Source organism: Rhinolophus sinicus, chromosome 15 (genome assembly GCF_057876585.1).
Source record: "Rhinolophus sinicus isolate RSI-liver-muscle chromosome 15, RSI-T2T, whole genome shotgun sequence".
Classification (NCBI taxonomy): domain Eukaryota; kingdom Metazoa; phylum Chordata; class Mammalia; order Chiroptera; family Rhinolophidae; genus Rhinolophus; species Rhinolophus sinicus.
This window is the reverse complement of record NC_142515.1, coordinates 31,542,048-31,562,231: the sequence shown is the minus strand read 5'-3', so window position 1 is coordinate 31,562,231 and position 20,184 is coordinate 31,542,048. Positions and strand designations below refer to the sequence as shown.

At 37.7% G+C, this 20,184-nt stretch overlaps 1 protein-coding gene across 2 annotated transcripts in view; it reads right to left on the bottom strand.

The window, feature by feature from the left end:
• Positions 1-4,148: 4,148 nt before the first annotated feature.
• Positions 4,149-20,184, bottom strand: part of PANK1 (pantothenate kinase 1) — a 45,487-nt gene continuing 29,451 nt past the window's right edge. For both annotated transcript variants that reach the window (XM_019739082.3, XM_019739091.3), the window contains exons 3-7: positions 18,188-18,441; positions 13,624-13,800; positions 13,011-13,134; positions 8,665-8,790; positions 4,149-5,643 (exon numbers count right to left, since the gene is read on the bottom strand). In XM_019739082.3, the coding sequence (XP_019594641.3) occupies positions 5,584-5,643; positions 8,665-8,790; positions 13,011-13,134; positions 13,624-13,800; positions 18,188-18,441 (741 nt within the window). In that variant the 3' untranslated portion in view covers positions 4,149-5,583. The remainder of the gene's footprint in view (positions 5,644-8,664; positions 8,791-13,010; positions 13,135-13,623; positions 13,801-18,187; positions 18,442-20,184) is intronic.

The window sequence follows — 20,184 nt, the reverse complement described above, 5'->3', positions numbered from 1 at the left end:
GTCGTGGACAGGGTATAATGCTAAAAGTACATGTTGGAGCTGAAGCAGGAAATTGAAGTTTCTAAAAGCTTCCAGAAAAGAGGAAGGAAAATTGTCATATACAAAGCTCAGGAGGCAGAATGGTATCAGGCTTTCTCACAATATTGGAAGCTTGGCAATAATAGGGCTATGCCTTCAGATTTTTGAAGGAAAATATCTAACCTAAAATTCTGTACCTTGCCACACTATCAATCAGGTATGAGGGTGGAATAAAAATATTTTTAGAAATTTTCAGACATACAAGTACTCAAAAAAGTCCCTCATCACCCTACCCTTTTCTGGGAAGCTGGTATATTCAAAATGGTGAAATAAAACATTAAAGAAAACATGGGTACTGCTATGTTCCATAGTCTTGTGGGAACTATTTGACTTTTCAGATTATGTGCATGTAAAACTTGTTGAAAACTTTTTAAAAATACATAACTTTGAATAAAAGATGAATTCTTACTGGAGACTGAGAATTGTTTGTTGACATTAACTGAAACATCAATTAATTCCAGTTTGAAATATTTAATGTTTACCTGATAGAGCATAAAAAAAAGCAAAGAGTTTTAATACAAATTTCCTTTAATTATGTATTGCAAGTGATGAATGCTTATAAACCAGCCTTTTAAAAAAGGCTCCGTATGGTTACACTGTGGCATCAGCAATATACACCTTTTGGAAAATGAAACAATCCAACTTATGGGAGCAGGTGCTTTTTACTTGGTTAAAAAGAATCCAATGTCAATATCATATATAGATTCAAAAGTGCTGTGTGTCAAACTTGGTGTTCTGGAAACCACTAAATGACTCTGGTCATAACAAAGGCACTGACAATGAAGATTCAAGTGAACAGTTCAAATAACATTGTTTCATGAAACAGTAGTAAAAAAGGTGCATTACTAAATATTAATATATTTATTATATATTAATTACTCAAGTATCATTCTAAATACATATGCAAACTAAATATTCTAAATAAAATTAAATGAATTAGTTATCAAACTGCTTCCCAAAAACATTTTTCATTTTCACTGAAGTGATTTGAAAAAAGCAAGATGAACTTAAATGTCATTCCTCAAGAGCTAAGGCCATAACTTATTCATTTGTATCCCATGCCTTCACAGAATCTATCACTATCTTTATTCTCATGTTTATTTATTGGCTTATGTGCTTAGTCTGTCTCCCTCACCAGAATGTAGGCCCAATGAAAGCTGGGAACTTGCTGTCTTATTCACAACTGAATGGATCTTAATCTTACTGAATGCCTATGATCTGGGAGGCATTCAGTCAAAATTAAACAGATGAAGAGTGAATGAATGAATGAACATCTGGTAGACCCAGTAGAAAGGTACATTAAATCTTGCACACAAATTTGATGTCATCTTCTGATTGCGGGAAGGAAAAGTGCCTTCTCCCCAAACAATTCTCACAAGTAATGGAGTTTATGTTGAGCATTGGTGTAGAAACCTTTCTACTCACTGAACAGAATCATAGTAGAGTTGTAGCTATTAGTAGCCTTTGTCCTGTGGGAAAATTCTCAAAAGTTTATACAACCATCTCAGTTACAGAGAAACGTGGTCTACTAAGCAGCTACTGCAAGAGATTTGGCACAACAGAGGAAACCAAGTAAAAAAGATAATGGAATGGTGTTATGTATTCAAAAGCATGGTTAACTGGTTTACTCATTTACCTCAATAGGACATTTTGCTCCATTATCACTTGGAACCCAGATTAATTCTAGTTTCACTTTACTTGAAACTCTTTGATGGCTCCACGCTGACTACAGAAAAGACCAAAATCTTCATCATGGAATATGAGTCCTTCCATAATCTGTTTGGATTCCTCCCAGTATATGGTTTCTCTCACTAACCAGACTCCAGCTGAAGCAAATAGCTCCCAGTTCCCGGAGTAAGCCCAGATGTTTCCTCTTGCAATGCTTCTCTCACCGTGCTCTCTGCTGGGGAAGCTCCCTCCCCTTCTGGTCCACTCCTTGGTCTCTACTTGTTGGTTAAGACTGAAGACTTTTCTAGCCCCCTTCTCCAGGATAAGTGACCAATCCCTCTTTCAAGGGTAGCCTTCTACCCTCACTTATAGACTATGTATAGGACCTGGCCCATGGTAATGCATAAAACTGCATTTCCCACTGCTCTTCCCATTGTTTACTCCAGGCACACTGGATTCCTGGCAATTCCTCACAACCTCCATCCTCATTTGTCAGGAGTAAAATATTTTCTTTCAGGTATTTACATGAGCTCCCAACTTCATTTGACTCTGCTCAAATGTCACCTTCTAAAAGAGGTTGTCTTTGACCACTCAATGAGTGTTGTATCTGTCTTCCCTTCTAGAACGTAAGCTCTGTGAGGATGGGACTTTGTTTTGCTCATGGCTGTAAATATTTGCAAATGAATGAATGACATCTGTGACACTTCATTACCTGTGTTGGCCTAAGATTTCTGTCCTCCTCCTGTTAGACAGCAGGGTCTGAATCCTCTTCTTCCTAGTCTCCTCAGCTCCTGCCAGAACCAAAGTAACTTCTTACTATTCCTTGTATGACTGAATGATGTCAAGTATAAATTACCTGTAACAACGGCTCCCAACAAAGGGACCCTGAATCCATGTACACTACATAGGCTGAAGACTAAGGCTATATTTCCACATCCCTTTACCTGAAATTTTGGGAACCAGATGTTATTTCAAAATTCAGAATTGTTCACTACTTAACATCCCTAATAGGGTCTGGGGCAGTACTCTAAATATAATCAAACACATAAATAGCTCTGCAACAAAACATGTGAAGAGTCCTACAAAGTGTGACAAATAATGCTCAAGTCAACTTTTTCTGTCAAGTGAACTATCAAGATAAATTTGAAGAGTTAGAGATTTTGGAATTGTGGACATCAGCTGTAGACATATACCAGGATATGGAGATCTGGGATGTATCTCTGCTAAAATGGGTTCCCCACATTCCAGAGGTTAGAAATCACTGGTTTAATGCATTCATTTAAAACATCTATTTTCAGTACAGCTAACATCAATGAAGCATTTACTGTGTGTCAGCCCTTGTGCTAGTCTCTTTACACATGGAGGTAAAAACTACTATTTGTCCCATTTTATGAGTGAAGAAACTAGGGCTTAGTGAGAAGGTTAGTAACTTGCTGTATAGCTGGTCAGTGGCTGAGCTGGATCCAAACTGAAGCTGCCTGGCAATCAAAAGCCATGCTTTGGACCATCCTGACTTCACATAGTTCAAGATAAAAATTCACCAGTTTTCCCAAGTTGCTTTGTGATGTTGAGTCAAAGTAAAGTTTCTGTAATTCAAGTAAATGCAAAAACTCTCAGGCTATAAGTCCATTGCTGTGGAAAAAAGGTTGGCTAAAGGGGGTTAAATATACAAGTATGGTGATGGAAGAATTGAGTCTAGGTGGTGAATGCACGATGAAATTTAAAGATGATGTATTATGGAAATGAATGCTTGAAACCTGTATAACTTTACTAACCAATGTCACCCAATTAATTTAATAAACATTAAAAGAAAGACTGATTATATGTAGCCAACATTTAACTGGTATAATGGAATAATTTATTTCCTCAGCTAAAGCAACATTTTAAACATCTGTAAGAAGAGTGATTCTGGATAATTAAAAAATTGTATAGTCACACCAACTTGCCCTGATTTCTTTAGCAGAACCATGATCCAAGGTGTGCTATTCCCTGACAGATGAGGAGGAATGGTAGACGAGAACAATCAAAAAAGGCACTATTGTAGATAATATGTAGATTTTTTTTTACACTTATCTTTTTCATCGTGAATACATTTTCATCGTGAAAATGTATTCACGATGACCAGATTTTGAAACTCTTTTGGAATTACCGAATATAGTAGCGATATTTTGGGATTGAAGCGTTAGTTGTATAAGAATAAAATCATATGTATAAAAAAATTCCTGCATAGAGCTACAGTTTCAATTGAAGAGACAATGTTTTGGACTTTACCACACTTATGGTATGTAGATTATGAAATGCAGAGTTTGCAAAAACATAACATACATTCATTTTGTGGTAGAAAAGTAGATTATATGAACATGAAGAATAAGAAATGAAAATAACATATACACTAAAAAAAATCACAACAGAAACAGGCTTTATTTCAACCAGACAAGTGAATACTTCAATTAACATCAACTTCTTGAAGATTTAAAGATGTGGAAATTAAAGGTGGTGCTCAGAAGGCAGAGAAGGAAAGATTCATCATGGAGCAATGTATGCTTTTCCCAAATCCCTTTCAACAATATGCTCAATTCAAAAGATTAATTAGTTCTAAATCATTAGAGCTCATGCTTTTCAATATTTGTACAAGACTGACATTTAAAGGTTGCCCATCAGTCCCAATGATGTCTTTCCAAAAGAAGAATATATCTAGAGAGACCAGTAGGTTAATTTTTTTTTCAATTTGAGAAACTGAGATTGAAATTCAGTTTTTAGTTTAAAATATTTCAAATGAAAAAAAACAACAATTATTATTTAAGGTGCCTTGTCATAAAGCTCCTAGGTACATAAATGAACAAAACAAATCGCTATTACTACCTGACTTCTCCTAAACTTCCCAATGTGAACAGTTCATCTACCGGGAGACTTTGCCCTGTAAATTTCAATGTCCTGCGCAAGGATTTGCTGCCATTCATATTCTGTGCATGGATGAGGACATTTCATCATAGAACCTTTCAATTTGATACAACCTGATATAAAATAAATCCAACAAAACACTATATATTCCTAAGGGATGAGACAAAATTGCATATAATTTTCAACTTCCGCCAGACTCATTAAATTCATGAGCACATTCAGAGTTTTCCCTTCAAGGCCACTTTCGAGAGCTTTAGATCTCGTGCTTAATTTTGTATTGAGTTGGACAGCACCTTGATTAATATGAACAATTACATTAAAGGAAGGTATGGCCGAGAGGGGAGTCATTGGAGAACAGACACAGCGGGAAAGACTCTTTTTCCATTAAGACATTCAAACAGAAAAAAAACAAGACAAAAAGGGTAAACAAACAAACAAACAAAATAGTGTTCACAGTAAAACATGCCAGATTGGTAGTTTCATTTGAAACCAACAGCAAATCATGAAACGTCATGAAAAATATAAGTAAAGGTAAAATCTCCTAGAGTAATTACTAAATGAATTTAAAAATCACCACACTGATCAGTAAACCCCAGAAGAAAAATAAACAGCATTTACATTTCCGGTCCTTCTTAAACATCATACAACTAACTTCTCAAAGTTAATGCATAAAATCGGTAGGTTTGGCCACACTGCACAATTTTTTTAAAAAATACAGTATACAGAAAAAAAAACTCTTGTATTCCCCGTTTTGAATCATAAGCTCAAGACCCAAGAGTAAAAGATCAGCTAGAAGGATTCTGAATTATTTACAAATCCAGCAGGTGTATCTGCCATGAATGGCTTGGCTTCCGTTCCACAGGGGCTTTCACCTTCTCCAGCGGCAGTTCTCAGGTCTCTGTTCTCACAAAAGGCTGTCCCACCTATGGCTCATCTCTACTGGTCATCAGTCATTTTGAACAGTTCTAACAGTGCCCCAACAGCTCCAAAATAACCCTACAAAAACAATGGGAAAACTGTGTAATTATCTCTGAACTTTGTCAAATACCTATTATTTTTAATAACTCTAGGAATGCTGCCCCCTAATGTTGTAGATAAGAGAAATGTAAAACTTTAACTGCCATGAAACATGGTGGAATAATAATTTATTGAAAATCTATTTACTTATATATATTAAATAAGTTAACTGATGTAAAGTGCTAAAAAAATGGCACTTAGTGTGTGCTATATAAGTGTTGCCTGTTGTTATTATAATTATACCATTTTAATTCTTGCCATGGCAAAATTTATATTACCCTCATTTCACAGATGAGAAATGGAAGGTAATCAATTACCCTTTCAGAGTCACATGGCTTGTGCCAGAGTTCAGCCCCAAATCTATCAGACTTCAAAGTTGTAATGTCTCACAGGGAAGAACTGTAAGCTTCCCTCAGTAGATCTTGGAAAGGCATCTAATGTAGCCTGAGCTTCACTTTGCTCACCCGTAAAAGAAAAGCCCATGTTTCTGTGAAAATGAACAACAGAAATTTTTGGAGAACTTTGTTTCCAAAAGGCAGGAGACTCCACTCCACTGAAAAATGCCTAACTTGACAGTTACTGCAGAAACTTCTGCTGCTGTCAGCTAACATTTATTGAGGACTCACTATATACTAGAAATGGTTCTAAGCACTTTACCATAGGCTTACGCATTCAATCTTCACAATAACTTTAGGAGACATACTATTATACCCCATTTTACAAATGCTAAAAAAGAGAGGGAGAGGTAGAGTCATTTCATGGTCTAATGCCTCCCAGTCAGAGGCTGTGCTCTTCACTGCTCAGCTAGACTATGCCTCTTAGGAGATGCTCACTAACATGAATCAGGGAGAGGTGAGAGACTGAATGAGGACTCCTGAGGCAGAGCAGGAAAGCCAACCATAACAGCGCCTCCCAAAAGTTCTCTCTCCATGGTATCCCCCAGTAAGGCCTTCCTGAGCCAGAGCGAACTTAAGAGTGCAGAGAATTTTCTGAGAGATACATCCAAGAGGTTATAAAAACGCTCCACTTTCACTGGCCGTAGAGACTTGAATTATGATAATCACTAGCAAACCAAAGCCACAGTCAGCAGAGGCCTAGGATTGTACAAAGTGACATGCATTTTTACCCACAGATGTGGGTTTCCCCAAAACACTGGATCTTATCTCCTATCTTACTACCCAGTAACTACCAGTGTGCCCTTGCAGATGGCTTTTAGTCCCTGATGGCTTCCAGGGGTTGTTTTCTGCTTTAGTTCAAGAGAATCTGGACTTAGGGTTGCCAGATAAAACATACATAAATGCCAGATAAAATAACTGTGTTCTGTATTTTTAATCACTAAATATGGCAACACTAGCTGGACTAGAACAGTGGTTTTCATTTTAACTATTGTTTTTTTTAAAGCTGAGATGCTTTTTTTTCTTCTCCAAACAAAATCCTATTTGAAAAATCAATAAACAGATTAAAAGGGAGCTGCTCTGATTAAGGCAGAGGAGGTGAAAATTCTGGGACTCCATTCCCCTCACCCACCAAAAGTTTTATCACGCCAAGCCTTAAACCTTTTCTTTTTTTTTCAAAAAGGTTTTCTTTAGTGTTAACTTCTATCATTGGGCCTTAACTATTTCGTTATTTGAGTTCCTATTGTTTCATGCTTTAATAAAAATGAAATATGGGCTTAGAGAGCTCTAAATAATGTATAAATGCATCAGCACCTTTTCAAATAAGTAACTCAGTTTGGCAATGAGAAAAATGACACAGTAGTTAACAACTGGAATTTATGATACCAGTTGTTTCTGTTGTAATATACCCAAGGGATGAGGTACCTGCTGTAATAAACAGTTGCTCTCTACAGAACTGAATTTAAAGGGGGGCGGGGATAAAGGAGGTAGGAAGAGGGAAGGGCCCTATAACTCCTCTTAGAAACCTCTGATTTCTATTAGTGTAGAAACTAGATTTAAGGGACTCTGAATTAACCGACGCTCTCCATTTCGTCTGTAAGCAGGCTAGTTGATGACCAGGGACACCAGTCTCTCAAGGTCAAGGTCTTAATAGCCCAAGAACTTCTGCTCTCACCAGTTGAGTTGTTTACTTGTCGAAAGTCAGCTGTATTTATCCTCAAATTTGTTTATATGTGTCATTGTTCATGTAATAATCTAATTTAATTATGTACCAACTCAACCAGGAAAATAAGAGTATAAAATGAATGGTCACGTCTATGAAAATCCAGTTAAATTCTTGACAAAGATTGAAAAAGATAGTTAACACTGAAAGTTGGTACAAAAGTAAGTCTTAAAAGTTCTCATCACCAGGAAAACAAAAATCTTTGTAACAACGTGTGGTAATGGATGATAACTAAACTTATTGTGGTAACCATTTTGTAATATATACATATATCAAATCACTATGTGACACATAAACTTACATAATGTTATGTGTCAATTATATCTCAATAAAACTGGAAAGAAAACAAAACAAGATTGAAAAAGGTAGTCACAAATCATTGCTCTCTATTTAGGTGGGTGCCCCATATGAAAGATTGAGGGGAAAATCTATGATTCTGCAATCAAATTGCCTCACAAGTATCTTTAACGTCTTGATCCACTTTAAAGAAATAAATCAGAAATCAAAGAAAGTGAATATGAAAAAAATTATGGAAAAAAAAAGAGACAACTACAGAGCTACAATCAGCAGAACCCATGCTCAAAAACAGGCCTTGGTCCGACAACAAAAACTGGTGAGTCGATGAACATTTATACATTTATGTTAAAATAAAATGGTTAAAGTAGGGGGATATTTTTTAAGGATTATGCATTCTAACTGATTTCTTTTTTTTTTTTTTTTTTAATTAACCAACTACCAGTCTGGATTTGGATAAGAAAGCTTCCATTTTATATAGTTTTTCCTTATCCTCTGCATAAATGCAAACTGAGGGACCCACTCATATGCCAGACAACCCAAAAAACTTCCACATAGGACAATTAAGTCCACGTAAGCTCAACCTACCTCATGTTCCAAAAACAGAGCTTTTAGCTGTCCTTTGGACCAAAAATCCATGGCATATGCTAGCAGCTTCATGGACACCATATTGATTCTGAGAAAATTCCCAGCAAACACAACTCTGTCAATATTCTGGGGAAAAAAATTAGAGAAAAACAATTGAACCATGGCATAAAAACAGCATTTAGCAAAGACCCAATGTTCTATGCATCCCTATACTTCCAGGACCTTGCAGAATATTTTTTTTCTTAAGTGCGATTATTTCAGAATTTCCAAGATGAAGTCGAACAAACCTCATAGTGCATTCCACAAAAACAGGAAGGTGAGCTTTTGGTTGGACGACACAGAGACTGACATTGACCTTATTTGCAGGTATTACATTAGGTTGCCCTAGGTCTGATAGGAGATTCCACTCCCAACACTCATATATAAAATTGTAACTGGAGTTCAAGTTCAGCTAAATTTGCTTGCGCATTCCTTCAATCCCCCAAACTTCCAATTATAAAATATTATAACCAACTCATAAATAAAATGACCATGGTATATGTTATTCATCTAACGCATTTGCTCAGTTTGCTCTGTGCCAAACACTGGGAATACAAAAAGAAACAATGCCCAGTCTCTACCTTTACAATATATGGTGGGATATCCTGCTCAGTCAACATGTGGGTTAAAATATGGTAATGAAAAATATCTTTATATTTTTATTGTCATGGATACAGATTTGCATTCTGAACACCCACTTAACACTGAGTTCAGCCTGTCTACCATGCAGAGGTTGCTCACTCCCTCACAGAGCCAGTTGCTATGGTCACTCATATCAAAGAGAAGAGAGTCTTGGAGGCTGGCATTATTTTCTGTTCAGTCTATTGAGAATAACTGGGTCTGGGAACATTGCCTTTTAACTGTCTCAAGTTTTAACAATGCATGTTCATGAGTACATTTACCACAGTGAAAAATTTCCATGGGTAGAGGGGTGGGAGGTGATATTAATAAGTTTCCACAAATAAAAGCTGTAGCCACAAACCACCCAAATTGAGAGGTGGCAAGGAACATTCAAAGTAAGAAAATCAGATTAATGAGAAACTTAATTAAATTTAGGCATTTCGCCTTTTCCCCCAGAACAAAGGTAGGATTTGCTTAAAGCCCAGTCCTGCATTACTCTAGCAGAAAGCCAGAAGGAATAGACATGGCATTAAAAGCCGATGGACGTTCCTTATTTCAAGATCCAGATAGGTCAAAGATAAAAAGAAAAGAAAAAGACTGGAGGAAAACATGAGAGAATTCTTTTTAAAAATAATATTTAAGTAGAAAAGATATAATACTCAGAATCCATTAAAAAGACTGATACATGTTTTTACTTCGAAAAATCAAATATTTATTCAGGGAAAAACAGCACCATGAATAAATCCAAGTGAAAGGCAATAAACAAAAAGTATTTCCAGTGCATTTAATATAAAATGTATTGGTTACCGACAAATCAATAAGAAAAAGGCCAACAATCCAATAGAAAAATGGGTGAACAGTATTACTATATAGTTCACACACACACAAAAGGGAAAATACTAAATATTAAATAGATAAAAAAGAATCAGCTTCACTTATAATATGATACAGATTAAAACCAAAATAAGGTAGAATTTCTTACTTATTAAATTGAAAAACAGAAAAAGTTTGATAATCCTCCATGGAGAAACTCGCTCTCTTACACTCTGATGGTAGGAAATTAGTTAGAACCACTTCAATGGAGGAAATTTTATAGTATCTATCAAAATTACAATCAATATATCCTTTCACTCAGCAAGTTCACTTCTAGATTTACCCTATAGATATAGCCATATGTATGCAAAATGATGTATATGTGTGTTACGATGTGTGTGTGTGCTTGTGTGTGTGTACTATATACATAAATACACTACAGATTTTTTAATAGCAAGGTCTAGAAAAGCGTAAATATCATTAGGGAATTTAATCCAATCACGCATAGCATACCTACATGTAAGGATGCTATATGGCCATTAAGAAACAAAGCAATTCTAAATATACCTATATGAACAAACTCAAGATATATTATTATGTAAAAAAGCAAGAAGCAACATTTCCAGAAGTGCGTATTGAAGTGTGTAGGGTAGATTGATATAATGTCTGGGATTTGCTTTCTAATATTTTAGCAAAAAAGAGAGGAGGAGGAGGAAGAAAACAGAGATAGAGAAAGCAGGCATGGCAAAGTCTTAATCATCTGAGTTGACGACTATATGGAGGTTCTTTATACTCTTCTCTCTCCTTTATGTGTGTTTACCAATTTAATAAAAAGTTGATAAACAAACAAACAACTAAAGCAAGATGTAGAATCGTATATAGAAAATGAATGGCATGGCATATGATTCTATCTCAATAAAACTGTTGTTAAAAAAAGGAATGTTATACAGCGTTTGCTACCTTTGGAAGGATATGTTTATCCCATATTGCGTACAATATAGAGTAAAAACAAACGAACAAAAAAAAACTAAAAACAACAGCTGCCTCTAGTGAGGTTAACATTGAGGGCCAGAAGTGGACATGGTGACTCACGTCCCTGTATATCCTTCTGGTGTCAGTTTCTGTGTTATGTGTTTGTATTATTCTCTCTTTAAAAATGAATAAAAACATATTTAAGTTGATAGAGAAGCATTTCATAGCATTCCAATAACCAACGCAAAAATATGTTAGATTCAGTACAGGTGGCTGAAATCAAAGATTCTCCAATCAGTGATTCCAGGGAGCAAAGCCATGACTGAAGAATTTGCATCACAGGACACGTGGTGTTACCAGACCCTAGTGTGTCCACAGGGAGCCTGCACTGGCAGGACGCCAGCTAATAGAGCCCTTGCCCAAGGTGATGGGTGATTTCTCTCATTCATTCAACTCCACAGAAACCTCAAAAATAGTTATTCTAAACGAGCACGGAATGTGGCTACACTTTCAAACAGCCACTTTCGCTGTGGTAATAAAATAAATGGTACTGACATTGAAATAAAAAGTTAAAAATAAAATCAGTTGTCCTTCCCCTGAAGTGATTACAATACCTGTAAAAAGACCTGCTGGCTCACTCAAGCTCTGTGGAAAGCAGGGGAAAGGTCTGTTGCTCTATTTCCAACAAATTGACCTTTGAGAGTCCATGAGTACAGCCAACTAAACACATATTAGTTTTAGGAATTGTTTGGCTATGTGGAAAAACTCTCTTTAAAGGTTAATGTCAAAAAAAAAAATAATTCTGTTAGTGAGTCCCATGACTAAAACGGACTTTGAAAAGTCATGTCTCTATAATACATTCTTTGACCTGAATAACAGCCTCACATTTAAACTCCATTGAAATGGGGACTTACAAAAAACTATGGCACCAACAGGCCAGTGACATATTCTATTCAATGTCATGAAAGGAAGGTGTTTCTCTTGTGACCCCAGAACTCAAAGACAGGGCGGGCACCAATGTATCATAAAGCCTGCCTCATTCCTTGTTTAACACTCCACTATTCAACTAGAAGGGGACTCGAGGGGGTTTCTGAAGTACCTGTAATGTTCTATTTCTTGATCTGAATGGTGGCTATATAGGTGTGTGTGAAAATTCACACTTATGATTTGAGCCCTTTTCTGCATGTACATATTTCTATTAAAACTATAGTTTAAAAAACTCTATTACTAATGCTACCATTGATTCTTTAATACTTCTCCTAACCCTCTGTCTTGTCTCGCTAACATAGCTCAGTGAAAGCTGTTCTACTTTACACATCTTGTATTTCAGAAAAAAGGGTTCCATTTTTTTCCAAAGGAATTTAGCAACAATTCAAAACCTGTTACCAAAGTTTTGTCAGCCACCAGCAACACCCCTTCTTGTGCCTGGGGCTCTGGCTGGCCTCAGCTGCAGCAAGCTCTCTGTGCTTTGATAGCCCTGTACAATGCTGCTTGAACTCCATGCCACAAGGCAACACTGTAAAGAAGCTGAAAGCAAAGAGAATATCGAATATTGCAAGTGGAATGTTTCACCCAAAAATATCTGCAAGGATGCACAAAGCTTTTTCTCACACTTCAACAGGTACATGGTAACAGTGATGGTTAGAGAGGCTATGGCACGGGTTATAATTTTACAATGTTTCTTCCACAGTTAGATGGTTTTATTTATCACCCAGTACCTACTTAAAAATAATACACATATTCTTTTCCTCCACCCCACACATAGTCCTCCCATTTTACAGACTGTGACTACCAGAAAGGGCAGGTTTCCCAACGGTCTAGTTTTGTAAGGGTCACAGTTATTGCACTGCCAAAGCGATGTGGATGAATGACAGGTGGCTTTCCCTGGGTTAAGGCCTTACCTCATTCAGTGCACACATCCGAGCAATGGAGCCAATATTGTTGGTGATGGTGACCAGTGTGGCTCGGGCGAGGTCCTCCTTGCTGATGGAATCTCGCTTTTCCTTACTCATCATGTTGCCAAAGCTATGTTGGAAATATTAGTGAAAGTGTTCAAAATCATTCCCAGGCAGACTCCATGCTTCCACAAAAGTACTGTGGAAAGCTGTATGAATAACTCTGTTCAAACTCAAGTGACCTGATTCCACTGCCATGGTTTACAAGCAGACAGTATTACAGATATGAATGGTTGGCTGCCCTTTTCTTAATAGGGACAAAATAGCATGGCTATTAATGGCGGGAAAAATTCTTTTTTAACGTCTCTAGATATCTGAACAAGAATGAAATACAAATTTTCCAGAAGCTTCTTTCAAAGCTGCCCTATTTTAAGCACCAGCATCAAGAAACATCTCAGAGCTTCATAAAGGGCAAGAGATCAAGTGTGAGCTCCAATCCCATAGATACTTGTACCAGGCTGGCGGTGGGTTAAGATTTTTAAAAACGAATGAATGAACAGCCAGGGTGGAGAGGCTGCCTGTGTTTAATCACTACCGCTCCTAGCTACTTAGTCTCTACCTTGATGCTACAGCAGATCCTTGAAGGCCAAATCGTTCATAGTCTCCTCCGTAAATGTCCTTCACCAGCTTATCAACATTGGTGCTGTCGCCTTTAGCAGCCATTTCCAGAGCTTCTTCAAAGGTCTCACAACCAGTCAGCAAGCAACATAGGCCTAGGAATGTTCCACCTCCAAGACTAAAGGAACAATAAGGTTTATTTTTTTAAATTACGGAAAGATATCCCATCCGAGTCCCCAACTACATCAAGACCACTAATCTGGGTTAATAAAACAGAAGAAAAACAAAGGGGCACTGGAAGTAAAGTGCTAGGGTACAAAACAGCTTTAGAGTAGATTGGATAAAAAGAGAGGGCAGAGACTAAAAAGAAACCTCAAGGAAAACATGCCCCTGAATTTTAAGAGCAAACGCAGCGAGGGACTCTCACTGATTTCTGTTGTGAGACCTGCAACTAGCCACTAACCTGTACTTCATTCAGTCTTCTAACCTATAAAATGGAGCCAAACCACGATAGCTCTTATTTGGGTTGTCTGAAAGCAGCAAATAACCATAGAAATGATTGCTACATATTTGAAAAGAATATACATATAACTATATAAAACTATACATGACTATAACTATATATGTATATATACATATATATACATATATAGAGGGTGCCAAAAAATGTATACACATTTTAAGAAAGGAAAAAACTATTAAAATTGTAATACTCAATATATACCAATAACAAAAGATGAATACAAGTCATGTGTATACATTGGCATCTATATAAACATGTATCTCAGGGATGCCAAAAAAATGTACACAAGTGGACACTTTGGTCCCCGTTGCTCAAGCAGTAGTTCGCCATAATCAGAAGTGTCTGGACACTGATGGTAACCACTTTGAGCACCTCTTGTAATTGCAGAAGTCAAACGTGACTTGTATTCATCTTTTGTTATTGGTATATATTGAGTATTACAATTCTAATACAGTTCTCCTTTCTTAAAACATGTATTTTTTTTTTTTTTTGGATATATGTATATATATATATATATATTTGGAATACAAATACTTAGAAAAAGAAACTATGGGTACATGAAGCATAGTTCACATCTACGGAGCCAAATTCTATGATGACACACTGACCTAGGACTCAGCCAGGAATAGCCAGCCCAAAAGCTGTATCTTTCACTCGACCTCACTCCTACAGCACAGATTTCTGAAAGGAAGTCAATAATTGGTCTCATATTATATGTTTTTCTAGTAGACTCTGGAAAAGGTTACTAATATTTTACTTAACTACCAAGAGACAAAAATAGTAACAACGGTCATAAAATGGTTCCAAGGCTCAAACTATGTTTTAAATTTCAGTTGTTTGGGGGAACATTCCTCTAAAAGAACCTTTTTAGACAAGATTGGAAACTAGTTATGGTAGTTGAGAATGAACTCAATTAACATCAAAGTTACCCAAGGTAATTTTATTTATGTTTAACCTGGCAGGTCATGCTCTGTTGTCAGTTTCAGTCTACTCTACAAAATTACTGTGTTTTAACAGGAATGCTTTTTGGTTTGCAGGTCATCTGGATTTGTCTTGTTTTCTCTCTCTATATATATATTTTACAAAGTCTTTGCTCATATTTCTAGCTTTCTCTTTCATCAACACTAATAACTTTTCTTTGAACATAGATATCAGTATTAATCAAGGCATTCAACAACCTACTCCAAACATAGGCAACTGAAGACATTGGCTGACTTAGAAAGAAGGCAACTCATCAACTGATATGTTGGTATGAGTGAAAAAAGATAAGTGCTTTGTATGACTGGAAAATGACAGGTGACTCCAGACACAGGATTGAAGCTGAATGGGGAGAGCGAGCATGCACTTGGACAGCTGGCACACTGCACATAGGAGGAAAGAATGCACAGCCACAGAAGAGCACTTTATTAATATCCCCAGCCTGCTAACCATTGTTTAATCAAGTGATTCTCTTGCTTTTTTAAAAAAAAAACCAACAACCGTAGAGTGAGGGAGAAGTAGAAGAAACCTTCAATTATCAAGTGCTTGTGCCCTTAAAATAGATTCCAAAACAACGAGATGAGCTGTACTACAACTCTCACTGAAGTTTCAAAATTCTTTACATTCCTCTTTTAATAGACTACATACACATTCTAACAATGTCAGCTGTGAAGTCCTGTTCCTCCCCGCCATTGGCTCTTCTAATAAAATTGGAATTGTGTCAATAGAAAAAAAAAAATATATTGCTACCGAATCTAGGATGCCATAAAATTACACATAACACTGAAAAGAACCATTAAAAATCATGTTAAAACGAAAAGTGATATCCTGTAATGAAGTGGCTTCCTAAAAATAAAAACGCTCAAGAGAAAATAGGGTATAATATGTACCATAACAAAAACCTGGAGTTACAGCTATCAGTTCACAATTGAAGTAGCAAAACTTAAAGCTTAAACCGTTTGCTTAGATCAGTGATTCCCACAGCGTGTTCCACATGCAGATGTTTACTGTTGACCAAGGTAGTTTATATCGGTGGTTTTCAAACTAGAATCAAAAGACAACTTTGGTAGAACAACTCTGGTTGAACCAGGAGGACGTGAGGCCCAGAACTGACGTTTCATTCCTCTCCCCTACATTTGGCAGCCTGTGAAAGGGCTCTCTATTAACATTCAGTCTCCAGTAGCACATTTCCAAAACTACTGGTTAAAGAAAGCTTGTAGCTAAGCTTGGACATCCAGACAGATTTCTTGATGACTGCAAAGCACTGATCATTAATGGGCATTTACGAATAACTAAAATGTATAGGCCTTATTATACGTGAAATAGAATCCAAATACCACAATTAGTTCATTAGCAGCTATTCAGGAAGATGACCAAAACCCCTGGAACCTCCAGGTTTGAGAAAGTTCACTTGTGATGTAACTTATGGATGTGTTAGTAAACAAAATAAATATTCCTAATTGTGGGAAATAAGTTTAGCCTGTTGTTACCTTGGGGTTAGTTCTACCACTTCAATAACTCCTTCTGGGAAGAAATCTGTAGTTTTTCCTTAAAAATTGTACCTTTATCAGGAAATCACTCTCCAAGGTAAAACCAGATCAGTTGAAATACCCATTCGTCTCTAATACATCTGACAGTCCTCATGAGGCCATGGGATCAATTGTGATTCTTGTGTGGACAAGTAGGCTTAGTTCTGTATTCTCAGTGAGAAAATGTATACCTATTGGTAATTAACTTACACACTAAAGCCTATATTCTGAACACAAGCAGGATTCAGTCATAGAGTGAGAGAGTGTGTGTTAGCCTGGGTTTCTCAATACCAGTACTACTGACTTTTGGGGTTTGGTACTTTTTGTTGAGCAGGGCTGCTCTATGCATTATAGGATATTTAGCAGTAGCCCTAACCTCTACCCACTAGGTGCCAGTAGAACCCGACCTCCAGCTGTGACAATTAAAAAATGTCTTCAGACATTGCCAAAATCCCCTGGGAGGATACATCTCCCTTTCCCCAATGGCGAACCACTGATTTATACAGACCCATCACAAGACTGGAAATACAGTAGAAAAGTAGGGCTCTTGTCCTAATGGGTGAGTAGTACTATAGCATTTTCAGTACTGGAAAAGCCTGTAGAAACTATCTAAGAAACCACCCCCTTCATGGCACAAATGAAGATACTGAAGCCCTGAGAAGTTACGCAATATCTTCTTCATCTATCCAACACAATGGTTTGAATATCAGGTCCCAAAGCACATTCCACAGGGCACTAGTTCCTGAAGTTGTTCCTCCAGAAAGGGGCTCTGTGGTCCAATAGGATGGAGAAACACTTCATACCAAATCCTTCTCTTAGAAGTAAGGAAAACCTGTTTAGGTTTGTTTACACCAGGAATTCCCCAAGATTTCTGACCCCAGATCTTTTCCCTTGTTGAATCCCCATTAACAGGAAGCTGAGCCCACATGCCCTTGGGTGTGTGTGCCTAAAAACACAAGGTGCTCTGCCCAACTGTGAAGGCAGGGCTGTTTTCCTGTCCGTTGCTTTCCAAAATTCTCTGTCAGGTGTGCCAGCTATTCCAGTTTTTAGCTGGAGCATTTACCTGAGGGTAACAAACATTCCTTATAAACTCAGTTTGTTTTATACACTCAGTTTGGCTTACTGCTTGGAATGATGTATTATTTCAAGGAGTTCATCCTGTGCTAGGCACCAAGGTGGTTCCAAAAGATGGTTTCTGACCATCCAGGTATCCTTTCATCTGGATTCTACTGTGTTTATTGTCCCCGACATTCATTTGGCACTTAATATGTACTGTCTTTTGGGCAAACTTCTGATGTATGTGACCCTTCTTCCCTAAACCTGACTAGTTTCCAGCAAGGCAAGGGCGGTGTTTTATTAACCTTTATGTAAATCACCCTTGTCACATCTCCAGTAAATGCTTTTTGGTTGACTGAGGGTAAGATCTTTCTTTTCAAAATGTATTCACTTTAAATAACCTTTTTTATAAACTGGTCTTCAAGAAAGAGGCCCGGGTGTAAGCCTAGAAAGGTTCTCTGAGTGGAAACCAAGTTTACCTGGTCCCTGTAACTCTTTTATAGTTGTCCTTGGAGTACACGGCTAGGATGCTGACACCTGAGCCCATATTCACCAGCAGCATAGGGTATGGGTTATCAAGGCAGCACGGCTTTTTTTGACACAATTCAGGATTTGTGGGATTTTCAAAATAGTAACATTCCGGGTTGCCGTTGAAGCCAACGGAGTCAACATAGAGCAGGCCTTGAATCAGACAGTCCAGTTCGTCCAGTTTATGAAGCTGCAGATTCGCAATCTGAAAAAGAACAAATCCTTGTGAGAGAGGTTGCCACGACCTCAGGGGCCAGAAGCTTTTAGCTGGACTTCAATGTGTCATTAACATTAAGAGTATGGAAACACGAAGCTGTATCCAATCTTGTTGATAATTAGTCACTCCATTGGAGAAGTGGTTTTGACCAGACGTCGGACATCCTGTCTGCCCACAGTGCGAGCTAAAGGATCGGAGCTTGCCTGGCTGCTGGAAAAGCATCTTATTAGCATGTGTAGGGGGCTGAATGGTGGCCCCTGCAAAATAACATCCATGTCCTAATTTTTAGAACCTGCGTTACCTTATTTGGATAATGGGTCTTTGCAGATGTAATTAAAGATATTGAGATAAAGAGAACTTCATGGAATATCTGTTGGGGTACCAATGACAAGTTTCCTTAAGAGACACACGAGAAAATATTTGATAGACGCAGAAAAGAAGGCCCTGTGAAGATAAAGGCAGAGATTGAGTGCTGCACCACCGGCCAGGGAATGACAACAGCCACTGGAAGCTGAAAAAGGAAAGGAATGGAATCTGACCAAGAGCCTCTGAAGAAGTGTGGTACTGCCAACATCCTGATTTTGGTCTTCAGGCCTCCAAAACTAAGACTGAATAAATTTCTGTAGTTTTAAAACACTAAGGTCGTGGTAATTTGTTACAGAAGCCACAGGAAACAAATACAGAACACCACTGAGATAGGGGATGCTCTCACAAAGTGAGGAGTAGAAATGTTCTGAAAGCAGCAAGAATCCTACACTTCCTTGACAGGACATGACATCCGAGGGTGGCATGTTGAGCCTGGAAGCTGGGGACAATCTCCTTGGCCCACAAAGTCCAGCTCCCCTTTACCCAGGCCTTGGCTTTGGAGTTAGGCAGACCTGGCTTTGAATTCTGGCTCTAACACTTATTTAACCGAGGGATGTAGGGCAAGTTACTAACTTCTCAAGCCTCAGTTTCCTCATCTGTAAAATGGGGATAATAATACCCATTACGCAGTGTTGTTGTAAAGATTAAATATGACAATACTTGTAAACTGCTTACACAGGGCTTGGCATGGGCAAAGGACTCAAAAAATGTTGGCTCCTTTATTAACACCTGGAGGGTCCTCAAAGTGTCCTTTCATGCTCCTATAAGACTCCCATTCTCCTAGGTATATGGGGAAAAGGTAAAGGGGAATGAGTTGGCTGTGGGCTAGCCTTGGGGATGAGTGGCCTACTTTGCATCCTCAGAAGTTTAATTCATGATCCTCACGAGTGGTATTATTGCTGGTCCAGGGGTCTGGGTTGATGATCATTTTCCATGGACACACACACACACACACACACACACACACACACACACACACCTAGCAATCACCCACATAAAACTGAACCAATTAAGGAAGATAATTTATAAGGTCTAACTTAAATTTTTGGAAAATCTCTTTACGAAAACAACAGCTCGTATTTGTTTACTACATGCCACGCACTTATACTAGGTCATTTAATTCTCACAAAAACCCTACAAGTAGGTACTATTATCCTTATTCTATGGTTAAGGCTCATGAAGCTTAAATAACTTTCCTTACTTGATACAACTTGCAGATATCTCCCACAGACTCCCTGTTCTTCCTCAGCTTATACCATCACACTTACAGCACTGGTGTGTTCTGGGGTTCATTCTGGTTTGTTTTGGGGGTTCATAAGTGCCCCTGAGCACCACGCTCAAAGGCCTGTCCAGAAAACATTTGTC